At 34.8% G+C, this 13,534-nt stretch overlaps 1 protein-coding gene across 3 annotated transcripts in view; it reads right to left on the reverse strand.

The window, feature by feature from the left end:
* The window catches only part of LOC124306204 (tyrosine-protein kinase CSK), a 20,281-nt gene continuing 6,747 nt past the window's right edge, over positions 1 to 13,534 (reverse strand). Inside the window, exons 2-8 of one of the 3 annotated variants that reach the window (XM_046766590.1) lie at positions 8,479 to 8,534; positions 6,693 to 7,084; positions 5,059 to 5,712; positions 4,471 to 4,666; positions 3,721 to 3,807; positions 3,517 to 3,609; positions 1 to 3,292 (exon numbers count right to left, since the gene is read on the reverse strand). In XM_046766590.1, coding sequence (XP_046622546.1) covers positions 3,197 to 3,292; positions 3,517 to 3,609; positions 3,721 to 3,807; positions 4,471 to 4,666; positions 5,059 to 5,712; positions 6,693 to 7,084; positions 8,479 to 8,508 — 1,548 coding nt within the window. In that variant the 5' untranslated portion in view covers positions 8,509 to 8,534 and the 3' untranslated portion in view covers positions 1 to 3,196. Of the gene's footprint in view, positions 3,293 to 3,516; positions 3,610 to 3,720; positions 3,808 to 3,930; positions 4,076 to 4,470; positions 4,667 to 5,058; positions 5,713 to 6,692; positions 7,085 to 8,478; positions 8,535 to 13,534 lie in introns of those variants that run through there. The other 2 variants (XM_046766591.1, XM_046766593.1) reach the window with 2 other exon arrangements.

Below are 13,534 nucleotides of genomic sequence, written 5' to 3' on the forward strand. Positions count from 1 at the left end.
ATTATTGGAGCTATGTATTTTTATTCTTTCGATTTTGATCGAAATTTTTTGCAACGCAAAAATTCGTTGCGATCAACTTTTACCATTAGTAGGTCTTAGCTACCAAATGAACCGACAATTTAAATCCTTTGTGAAAAGAAAGAGTAATATTTAAAAAGAAAGATTAGTTCATATTTGGAAGATTGAGAAGCAATCCGTTAACATCTTCGTAATCGGAGTAAATTTGGAGATAGAATATAAATATATACCTTACATAGTATATCCATTGGCAATTATTATTACTTTAATCTTTCATGTATAATGTCCATCGTTTAGACTGGTAAATTTTTCTATTTTTCCCCGCAATTATAATACTCTCAAATGTATACAATATATCAGATTCTTCGAATAGATACGATTCATAATTTATGTAGCAACTACACATAAAATAACTAGATCAAAATATCGAGACCCCCTGCTTTCCACATATACATAATACCTGAAAACTAAACGTACGTGTATAATTACACCCATGCAAGCGGTACAACAGGACCGACGACACGAAGCTTACGCTACAAAAAAGGAGAGCGTTAAGTATATCTACCATATTAAATTCTCATTGAAATTTTACAATGTTTATATTAGATAGTTTCCGATATGACAAGTTTATTACGTCGAGTCTATACTACAATTTCTAAGACAGAAAAAGTAAAAACAAACAAATTATTTATTGCACACGAGTACCTACTTCAATAAATTTCTCCTTTACAATAATTTTTAGTTTAATCTCTCCCAATTCGTAACGTACGCTGTACACGTATGATGTACGAAGCTTATTTTCATCTGGTGACATACATGTATACTTGTATAATAATGATTCGCAATGACAGTGACGGTGATGATAATAATGATAATGATAATAATAATTTTATATTAATATATATATTAAATTTCTTACCATCTAAGGAATTGGGTAAATACATTGCAAAATGATGAGTTAAATGTGTAATAAAATTACTTGGAAACAAAAAAGAAGAAATCGAAACTACCCGTAGATTGTCCACAATTAAGCAATTGCAAACAGTTCAGGTATTGCTTCGACGAGAATGTAAAAACTGATGTATAAATAATAATAATATCAGTAATTATAATGATTTTAATAATAATTGCAGTAATATGATAAGAAAAATGTACAAGTATGGAATAAAAAAAAAAAAATAACACAACAATCATAACATAATGATCGTCATCCCGACAACAACGAAACCGACGAACTATTAGGGGGCTGGACAAAATTTACGACAGAAATTATACAATTCCGTAGTTTCGTAACATGTATATGCTCATCATTCTCGTACTACGTACTGTATAAATTAGTCGATAATTTTGTTCAGCTGCAGGATGTCCAGTGACATGATTGAAATTCGATTGCAGGTGAGACGGTATCATTCAACAATAACATAGGGACGCAACCAATACAGTGAAGAGCATCGAGTAATTCCTAATTTTAGAGTCATAGGAACATCCTGCGCGTATAAATATACATACATACGTACATGTATACATATATATCAAGGTATAGATACAATATATATACACGTATATATATATATACACCGATGTATAATATTGTGTACCTAGTTAAACTTTGTTAAACTTTCTTAAACTTCGCATTATATCCTTCTCGTCTACTTCTTTACCCGCACACACACATTTCATATTATTTATAATGATTTTACAGATACTAATGTGTATGCACATATATGAATATTGTAACATTGTTACATGTGCATGCACATAAATGAATATTTACAATTATATTTATACAATTAGTCGTTAAAACAGGTAGGAATCAAATGTCCAAAGAATGAAAGTTGCATTTTTGACATTGACACTTCTTTATTTGCGACGTAAGGTACCAATTCAGACAATCAACCGGAAGTTTTCAACTTAAATCAGATTCAAACATACCAAACAAATCTCTCATCTCGATACTAAAAAAACAAGCACGAAGTCAAAAGTCGTGTTAAATAAATTCTAAGATCAACATACGACCGAAAGATTCGTAGTTTCGACCTTATTTTTTACCCTGTGCGTAAATAACTTTTTCTTTATCTATTGGACACTTGGAATTCTTAAGATGTTTATTTCTCTCGTTTATTGTCGTTGTTTAAAAATGGTTATCTAAAAGACATTTTTCAGTTGAATTCTATTCTTCGATACAACTTCTGGGCGTATTATATCGTTTCTACAGAATGTCTTTTCAAGACACATTGCACCTTAAATAATTCTTTAAAACGACTTTTACTCGAACATCGAATTAATAAAACATTTCTGCTTAACAAACTTTGACCTTGCTTGTGCGAAAAAAATATCTTTTAATTAAACGTGGAACGATATTTTTTTTAACCATTCTTTTGTTCATTGTCACCCGCAAGGTCTCAGAAAAGCCTTGTGTATCTCTCCGTCCAGGATCGAAGACATCTTTTGTCAGGTGAAGTTCTATTTTCAAACGTTGTTCTGTGACGAATTCTGGATTTCGTATTGTCTGGGATATCAAACAGTAAGTATCTCTTGACATCCCGAGACTGCGAATGGTGAGAAGAAATTAACTTTATTTCTACGAACCGAAAAGATGGCAGGATGATGATTGTTCTGGTTACAACTATTCTACACTCCCACAGATTGCAGCTAAATTCCATCTCTACTGTATACATTCGCCCAATATTAATTTGTTCTTTGCTTTTCTCCTTCTAAAATCCATATCTCGATCCTTCGCCTCAAGCGAGAATCTGGCAATTGTTACGATAACATCTTTCAAGTCAATACTGTCCTGTCGATTCATTCAAAGAAAGGCACAATCGATGCAGATTGAGCTACGTCCGTGTATAAAAATCAAAAAGATCCCGGATACGTTTACAATATAATATGTGAACTAAAATATCAATAAATTACAAACAAACGGAAATAAAAAGTTTTCTTACTCCGTTTTCTCTTTTATACAATTTACAGTCTAGATTACATTTCTCTAGTTTCTTGGCTTTGTTTGCTCTTGATTTTTCTTTCCGAGTATTTAGGAGGTATCCCTTCATCTACTAACTTTTGTATTGCCACTCTGATGCTAGATCACGTTTTCACATACACGACGTTTCCTCACTTTTGTTCCTCCTATCCGTAAAAAGTTTAGTTGGAACATTTGTTCGTTTCTTACTTCATTTCAATTTGCGCACATAGTATATTCAATTTTCAGCTGCCCAAGTTTTACTTTGATGTCGTGAAATGTTGGTCTCTTTTCTGGCTGAAGATCCCACGCCTGGGGAACGTAAAATACATCAAAATATTTATTAAACACAAGTAGATACACCATGGAAAATGGATAGATCAATATCATTCAGACAATTTCAATTTCTTTGTAATCTCTTTACTTTCTCTTTTCGTAAATCGACTATATTTCTCCAAAAATTAGAAACACATACTTTTATATCAGCATATATTGCAATTTTCTCTGTAAACAATGGTCAAAACATTTTTTAATACCTGTCTCATGATCTCGTAAACTTCAGGTGGGCATCCATCCGGTGGTTCCATTTTGTAGCCTTTTTCAACACACTTCACAACATCTGCTAATGGCTAAATTGGTTTCAAACATAAATTATTATGTATAGTATTCATTGCCTAGTTCAACAACATTATTTTTCTCATGAAATCAAGACATTGAAACGGGACTATTACGATACTCACAATTCTAGGATACGGTACTCTGCCAAAAGAGTAGATCTCCCATAGAAGAATACCAAAACTCCACATATCCGATTTGTTTGAAAATTTCTGCAACGATATAAATTACTGTTGTGTATGCGTGTCTATGATACTCTTTGTACACTGGATTGAAATGAAAAGAAAAGAGAATTAGAATCAAATAGAGAAAAGAATATTAATATTTACCAGTATTTATCAAAATACCCAGCCCAAGAAATCGCATTTTGTGATTAGGGAATCCGAATAAATTTTGACTCACATTTTTTTTTTTCACATCCATACATTAGATTCTTCTTTTGCTAAGCGACTCGAGCAAGCGACAAACAATCTGAACTATCTGGATTAAGAAGAGAATGAGAATATTGAAAAATAAGGACAAGTTAAAAATTAATTGCAATAATTCGTCAAATCAAATACAGGCGAATTACTTTCAATCAAACATTCTCTTCCTCTGCTGAATTTGTTTCTATAGTTTGAATTGACTGAATAATACAAAGAAATTGGATGGGTACGAATAAGTGCAGAGAAAGACACGTCAAACAATTTTTCAGTTTATAACCCTTCTTTCTCTCGCTTTGCGATATAAAAAGCAAATTCTGAGAATTAAAAAAAAAAAGTATAAGTACAGAAAAAGATTGCTAAGAATCAGAAGGACAGATGAGCAGAGAGAAAAAGCGAGAGAGGCTTGCACTCCGTTAGTACAATCATCACGCGATTTAGAGATGAACTCACGTTGTTCCTAAGAGCCTCAGGAGCGGTCCATTTTATCGGCAGCTTTCCAGCATCAAGAGTGAAGTTTTCATCGCGTGCGAGTCCAAAGTCAGATACTTTCGCAGAGTTGTCCTCCGCAACAAGGACATTTCTTGCGGCCAGGTCTCGATGCACAACATGTCTTGATTCCAAATATGCCATACCAGCGCAGGTATCACTGCGAACGAATGCAAACGGTTCAGGTCAGTACACTTGCTATAATTTATAGTTATCTTTGTTACTCTGTTGAAGAAATCGATGAAATTCGACATGTATAAAAATCATTTTGCGAAAAATACAGCAGAGCTATGTGAAACTTTCTGAGAATCATGGGGCAAACAGAATCCAGCGCATATGATAGTGCGATTCTGCAAAATCAACTATTTACGGCAGTTGTTGAATGAGAATTTGAAAGAATATTAATTCTACATTTAAAAAGCTTGAATTTTTTTCTCAGGTATCTAAGTCATTATAAAGAACACTAAGACGGTATAATTCACATTCACACATTTTCCAATCTATCTAGTTGTCTCACAATCAGTTGTTCCAAAAATCTCCATAAATACTTACTAGGCAAAATTGATCTGATCCTTTTTCGACACGTGAAGTCTTCCCCTAGATCTGAGGTAATCGACAAGGGACCCTTTACTCATATACTCAGTGACGAGGTACATGTGCTGATTGTTGAAGACGAGTCCGAGCAGCTTGACAAGATTGTCGTGTATAAGGGAGGTCATCAGACTCGCTTCAGCTAGGAACCTTTGGGCAGCCTCGCTGTTGTCTTTGAGCATTTTTACCGCGACTCTTTCCCCTCTGTAGACCCCTAAAAGAACGTCGCCGAACTCACCCTTTCCTATGCACTCCCTCAGCTCAAGTTCGTGGGTCTGTATCACCCATCCAGCCTCAACGAAGGCCTTGGGATCAACGCAGAAGTCCTGCTTGCCCTGTTTGGGAAGCGACTTGGTGAGCTGGGTGCAAAGGCCATCGGCGTCCTGCTCGTAATGCTCGACTAGGAGGGCGAGGTTTTCGAAGAACTCCTCGTCGTCGATGGTCAGCTGATTGTTTTTGTACTTTACTCTGTAGTGCTCGACGCGGCCTTGGAAGCACACACACAGCGTATAATCGCCAGGAAAATTCGTCGACTCTCTAACCAGGAACAGACCGTCCTCTCTTGGGCGCAGCAGCCTCTCCGCAGTTTCTCTCGATATCTTGCCGTGGAACCAGCTGAGGAATTCAAGCGTTACATTTTTATGGAAAATATGATTCTCTTTTACTTTCACCGAACATCTGTACTGTGATTTTCTGAATAAAATATCATACTATCAAGCTGTGTTGGTAATAAATTTTTTTTCTAGTCAGTCATTAACGAACCCTTTCACTTTTTAATGTGTTCACATGCCTTAAATGAAATGACATCAGCATTTCCAGTCTCCTAACAACTATAGACCCCACATTATGCATGATGGTTTCAAATTTTCAAAGAGAAAAGAGACAGATAGTTGTAGTTAAATGCTTTCCTCGTGTTAATATACATATTAGAGTGTTTCTTATTTAGGGCTCGGATGAAATTTTCATCATTCGCCCTCCAAATCAGCTCCAAATAATTCAAAAACAATTCCCTGATATTTCCAGATTATTTTCTCAAGTCTAACCACTCCCACCAAGAGAGTGGATTTCCCCAATTAAATTATAGGTGTTTCGACCACATTTTCAGCATATATTTTACTGGAAGAGTAATAATTTTTTTTTAATATCTGCAAATGCGAGATTTCGGTGGGCATTGGTGCTACTATCCGATAAAAAATTCACATTGTTATACCAGGCAATTTAGAAGAATTGCACACCTTCTAAGTCTGACGGTGTTTTTCATTTGATGGTTGTGCAATTGGCCTGGATTACCTGGTACGATGATTTGATTTTCTTTGCAATAATGAAATGGGAATTTTTCAATTTCCTTTTCAGCCATTTATCAGACGTTTCGTCATATCACTTTTTCGCAGACCAAGTTTGAAATTCTCTGAACAATTTTTTCCCCCCTGACATTCCCCGGTTTTCCATGAGCGTATCCTACCAGGAATTCCATGCTGGACAAACAAAACTTTCCGACATTACATTTTCCGGGCACCGGAAGATCCCAAGAAAATGTTGCTGTAATTCCGGAATATCCATGCATTTCAAGCGTAACAAATTTTCAAACAACTTACGGCATTGCGTTCAGCTTGACTTCGTGCCTGGGGTTGTTCGTCATGGGTGTCGGATTGGCAATGTTACCCGAATTCGAGGCCATTATGACGGTGGGTGTTGTTAAATTACCACCATGAGTGAGGGATTGCGTGACGTTCGCCGACATCGAATGATGTGTCATTGTAGGTGAAACTGGTAACGGTGTTACCGTGTGCAGATTCGACGAAGCTGTATGCTGGGTCGTATTTTGGCCGAGGGAATTATGGGAGGTAAGATTCGAGGGTATTGTGTGGTGATTTTGGTTCCCATCGAGCTTCGCTTGACGTGGTGTCGCCGAAATATTCGGATATCCACCACCGGTGTTGTGATACGTAGGCATCACTGCGGCTGCCACTGTCGGCTGAATCAACCTCTGAAATCATTCGTTATGACTGAGATAACGATTTTTGCTTATAAGTTGTGAAGGTGTAAATCAAATTACAGGAATACATATAATGCCGAAAATCTCTTTTATATAACGCGAGCATCCTTTACGCGTTTTTCCATGCGCGTTTTCTATGACGGTCCAGTGAGTCTGCGAATGCGCATGCGCGGAGTACAGAAAATACCACTTTCAAGTCCTAGGAGTTAAAGGTGGTCTTTTCAATGCTGCGCGCATGCGCTGTCGCGAGAAAATCTGACGTTACGTGACCCTAACCTCAATTTTGTACTTCGTGAAAAAACACGTAGCATACTCTTGTTGTATACAAAGAATCGTGTGCAACAAGGAGGCAACGGTCTTTTCGCCTCGCCTATTTGCAACATTCGTCTTTGGCTCGTATTGCGTCCTCACGTACGACTCATATTGCAAAATTACGCCCGGCCCAAAACGACCGAATTTGCCTCCTTGGTAAACAATATACTATTTTGTCACAGGTGCAAGAAAAGTGGGGCTTTGCGTATTATTCAATTTTATGGAACTGAAGTTAGAAACGTTACTGTAATGATTCACGTTTCGTAAAAAAATCGTTAATTCGTAGCTAGAGGAATTTCTGAATTGCAGTAAAATATAACAGCACAAAACAAGTTCATATTTTGAAAAGTTAATTACTTCAAACTCGCTATAAACTTGCAAAATAGTGACTTCCCCAATGTTTCGTTACGTTAACGTTACTAACTTCAGCTTCATTGAATTTTGGGAGTTTATATCGCGACAAACGATTCAGCAAATTTATTCACAAGAAAGAAAATTTCTAGGTCACATTGTGACTTCACCGTTCGAGTCCTTGCCAATAATTTACTACAAATGTCTATTTTTGTACAACGATAACTCAAAATCGGAAGAATCATCTCTAAATTATTTGCGAAAATAGCGGTTAAAGTTTCTAGGACTAGTGTTATCGAGACCGTCAATTTCTCGCGTTTGTTTCTAGATACCTGTGTCAAAACTTACTTAAAGACAACTAAAACTCAGGGTTAACGAAATAGTGAGTAAGCCAGCTAATGATTTATATAAGCTCTCATTGTCAAACATGAAGCTGCGACCGAAGTCTGCATAGTATCAAGTTTAATGTAATTATACACGTTATAAAGATATACGAAAGACAAAGTAAGTGAAAAATTCTCCGACGGCATTCGTGTTCGATTTATCTTCTCTGGCAGCGATTCCTGCAGCGCTTTAACAACTCATGCCGCAAGATAACCGCAGACTCGACAGAAAGCAACCACCGATGAGTTATTATCGTCAACTTCCTCTTTGTTCTGCGTCTCCTTCTTCGCCATATTTGCATCTATTCGAATATTACTGAACTACCGCGAATTACTCACCAGCGTTGAATTCTGCAGATTTTGGCTCATTATCAATGACGGTGGGCGACCATTATCTACAAAAACAAAACAACGAGTCTTGAATCTATTTGCAAAAAATATACGAGGATTCAATACAACGCACAATCATAAGTAATTTCATTTTGTAGTTTCACTTCATGTAGCTACATTTTGGTGAGGCTGATACAAGTATTTGAATCGATATATGTCTGTAGCTCAATTCGATCAAACAATTTGTTCGACGAAACGGAATAACAACTATAAAATATCATTCGATTTGTTTAAAATTGTTAAATCGAATGAGATTTCTTCCTAGACAATGTGAACGTTCAACACAGCTGACGATTATATTTACCAGGCTATGTAAAGGGTGTTTGAATGATAACAGACTTCACAAAGAATTTAAATGATATATTTAATTAAACAAACACTTTTTGGTTCGTTACATTCACGTAAACACTGCATCGAACAAACATGGCTTGGTTAAATTATGGACACGAACAATGAAATGAATTTTCTGTAAAAGAAAAAAATAGTAAAATATAATGTTAAAATCATGAATCACCAGATCTAGATTTCCGGCCTGATGACGTTAACGGATAATACGTGTAACGATAGTCATTGGTGAAGTTGATAAGTTGCATGATTGTGAAAAACAATAATCTATATACATATAATTATATGCATATAACCGCGTATTTCATTCATCGCATTGCGTAAATTAATACCAAGATGCACGACTACGTATGTACGTGTATGCAGATTAATACGTGCACCAATTATGCAAACTAGTCTCTCCGCCACTTCTGCTGCTTATACCTGCCATATTGCCAGCTGACGAATAATAGGAGGAGGAAGAAACTCGCTGCCGAGGAATACTTAATTAGGTGTTTGATTAATCGCGGACTCGGTGTTAAATCGATATGCATGCCTATAATATAATAATTTGCATGTAATTCTGAAAGTTTTCTATATTATAAACAGCATAGGCCAGACTTTCACCCAGATGTGAAGACGTAATATTATTTTCATTTCGTTTCTTTTCATTTTTCGATCATAATTTCTTTACATCATATTCAAGACCGTTAACGAGTAGAAAATATAGTTTGACATTTTTTTGAGTATTTTAAAAAATTTCCTCATCAAAATCACTTTAAATATTTATAAATAATTGAGCCGTTCAATAAAATAATGTCTGATAAAATTCAGGGGAAGATTGCAGAAATTTTTTTCAATAAAATCAAAAATTACTCATTCGTTGGGCTTGCATGAAATTCCCCATATACAAATACAGATAATCTGAATGTCTTATGACGTGTGGTTCAACATACAAGGCGCGGCGATGACAATGATCAACATCCGCGGTAAACTATTTTTCCAACCCCACCTTATTTAGATTATATTATTATACCCTCGTTGAAATAAACTGCAAATTATCAACAGCTTAACTATAATTGAGTATGTATTCAAACGATGCATGTACATTTTTTTTTTTTTTAAATACATATAACTCTTGTAAAACTGCACGTAACGATGTTTATATAATGTAAACAAAATCGTTTTTTTTTTTTTTACATACGTTTTTCAAATATAATTTCGGCAACCGTTTGAAAATTAAGACATTGTTTCGTTAGTATAATATTTCCATGACGTTAAACGCGGATTTCTAACGTCTAAAACGACAAATTAAAAAATCGGCTTTAATTTAACATTATCTTGAAATTTTTCTGAATTTCACTTATACGATCAGTTGTTTCGATTATATATTTGAAAAATTTCAAACCTCATCAGTGATTTTACGAAAAGCTAAAAAATTGCATAATCTTTCACGATACGCTTATAAATAAATTTGAAGAATCTCTAGGAAGAAACTGGTCGTTGCATATCACCGTCTCGTCTTTTTTTTTTCTTCCGTAATCAAAAGACATTTCGACTTTCTAAATAACGATAATAATTATCGAACGACAATCGCTGTACAGTAGCTGTTATATCATCATCAAATATATAAATAGGATTCTTATCCTCTACATATCAAGTATTATCTTCCTCTCTCGGTTTTTTCTTTTCTTTATTTGTTTACTATATATATATATATATATAGTATATATACACACACACACACACGCACACACTTGCAACGGAAATGTACATCGATTGTGGTATAGATAAAGAAAACAGGTGCGTGAGTCGTAGATGTTTGTAGATACATCGTGTGAATTCATGCGGCTGTTGTTATCATCAAAACTATATCAGATGTCGTATGTATGCAGTAGCGGATAAATTAAGGTTCAAAGGATTGAATTTTAAAAAATTATTAGTCCGATTATCGCGTGACGATCTGAAGTCTGATAAAGTCTGAATTTTCATGTGTATACGTTTTATTTTGTTCTGATTTTGACTATTTCCATTTCTTTTTCTTTTTTTTTTTCTTCACTCTTTCTACGATCGAATCGTCACATTTTCAAAGAATTAATTCAATCACAACGATACTTCGACCATCTTTACATCATTGTGTGATTTAAATTATAATTCATAACGATGATAAGAGTGATAGAAATTGGCAAAATTCGATGTACATTGCAAGAGTTTGCGAAAAGTTTACTCGATTAGAATTGAGAAAAGATCGTTTAAAATTTCGCCTCATTTTCAAAATCTGTAAGTCAGCCTGACGTATGTAGTGTAATATTTTCGTGGAGTATAAAAACGTTAGAAAAAAATATGGACAACGGTGAATCGCGAAATATTCAATCGCGGCGAAAGATAAACGATTGCACAGATCAATTTTTCAAGCAAGCAGAAACCTTACATTGATTTTACGTTTCACGATAGAGAAACAAAAAAAAAAAAAAAAAACGGGGTGAAAAAATGAAATAGCTGAATAAATAAAAGATGTATTGAATAATTCAGCGTGCGTTTTTCCTCGGCATCGGCAATGACGTCAGTTATGTCATACGAGAGAAGAAGAAGAAGCAGGAAAAGAAGAAGAAAGAAGGAGAAGATACCTACATATGTAATAATAAAATTTATACGTAGGTGGAGGACACATGGAGGTATTTGATATAAGGTGAGGACTCGCAGACCGACATACTAATACACATGAATCACCTTTACGTAATCTTAAGTGGCCATTACTCAGGATAGAGCTAGACTGGTAAACTAGCACGCACCCACTTTTCATGCCACTTGAAATTACTATTTTATACGCACATCGCGCGGTGTTTATAGACATATACGTGTATAAACATGTGTGGCGTGAAAGCGATTCGTACATACGAATAAACCTGTGAGGATTCTTTGAAACTGCACGCAGCTTAAGATTAGACTGACCGTAAATGGACTTGAATTTGCGATATGAAATAAAATTGAAGAGAAATAAGGAACTTTAATTGGCAAGTTTGTTTATTTTTTTTTTTTTTCACACAACGAGTCTCGTTTTATTCACTCGGTTTCATCGTTCTCAGAATTCCTTATTATAAGAACACACGGCACAGTTTCAATGTACTTAATCAAGTTCAATCAATTTATTCGTGAATTATGTGAATGATTTGAACCAATCTTTTTCATCGATTATAAATATAATCGAGAATGTATTCGTTAATTTATTCGAGCCATATCATCGTTTGATTGTCAAAGATTGAAAAGCAATCGGTGATAATTTATTTTTTCTTCTTCCCAACATGTAGAAGACGAAGTGTTGATTGGCGTTTGAAGCATACAAATATAGCAAGCTGATTCATACATTGTAAATGTAGATTTGTATTTAAGGTTATACAGCAGTCCTACCTTTACCGACCGAGCATTCAACGTCGTTCTTATTTACGATTATCAGGATATGAATAACTTTCCTGAAATCCACTTTGTAAGAAAGAGCGATATGATTCTAATTACATTTTACAGAGTGATTGAGAGGGATTACGTGAAAAACAAATTTTACTTTCATCAGGTAATTTCTCGTAAGATTTCTGTAGTCCTAAATGATTTCTCATGACTACCGATAATAACCAATGCAGAATTTTATTTTAATATTACTGTTTTAGTCTCATTTAGGATATTACGAAATCATTTCTATAACAAACATGAAAATCATCTCAACGTCGGCAGTTTACTATTAAAATATGTGCAAATAAGAATGTAAATAAGTATGACGATGAAAACATAAATGAATAGAAAAAATTAAATACCACGCAATATATTTCGTAGCATAAAGATGCGAGTAAAAACAAGGGGGAAAATAAATCCAAATTTGACTGACGTAATAATTGTTTTTACTTGTATGAATTTAAATTAATTTTCAAGTAATTCAAACTTAATTCTTGTAATTCAGACAAACTTCTTTAATTCGACTCAATTCATTTCAATTCATGAATATCGAATCTTTTTCACAATAATTCCCAATAATTCACTCTAATTCAAATCAGTTAAAAAAAAATTCAATTCATTCCTTTGCATTTCCCGTTAATTCGAATAAATTTTATCTCACCCCGAACAACTAATTCTGCCACAAGTCCAAACTAATTCAAATGAACTCGACTTAATTTTCCATAATTCAATCAATACTCAGTTAATTTTCGACAATTCAATTAATTCTCATTAATTCAGGTGAATTGGAATTAATTCACAAACTTGTCGACGCATCAATTCACCGAGTTATTTTCCTCTCGATTAAAAATCCGAAAAATTCCACATGTTTCAGAAAGTTTCAGCATCACCGGCAGCTTTGCTGAACGAATATATATATATATATATATAATGTACGCACTTTGGGGGGCACGCAAAGTGAGTTGTATATTACGTATGTGCCTGCACGTATGGTTTCAACCGAGCACCTATCACGTACTCTTACACGACATCGTTTGCATGCTTTGCGAATATACACGTACCTTCGCACATATGCAAAGTTATACACACATGTATATGTACGTAAATGCTGTAAATGTTCACTTCCATTTAGGTGACATCATCGTGATCGCCTTCATGATGCGCACTTCGTAACGCTACATACATTATACATCTAGACGAGGTGGGGTTGAAATTTCGAATTTGAAAAGTTCCGAAG

The sequence above is a fragment of the Neodiprion virginianus genome, chromosome 5 (genome assembly GCF_021901495.1).
Source record: "Neodiprion virginianus isolate iyNeoVirg1 chromosome 5, iyNeoVirg1.1, whole genome shotgun sequence".
NCBI classification, from domain to species: Eukaryota; Metazoa; Arthropoda; class Insecta; order Hymenoptera; family Diprionidae; genus Neodiprion; species Neodiprion virginianus.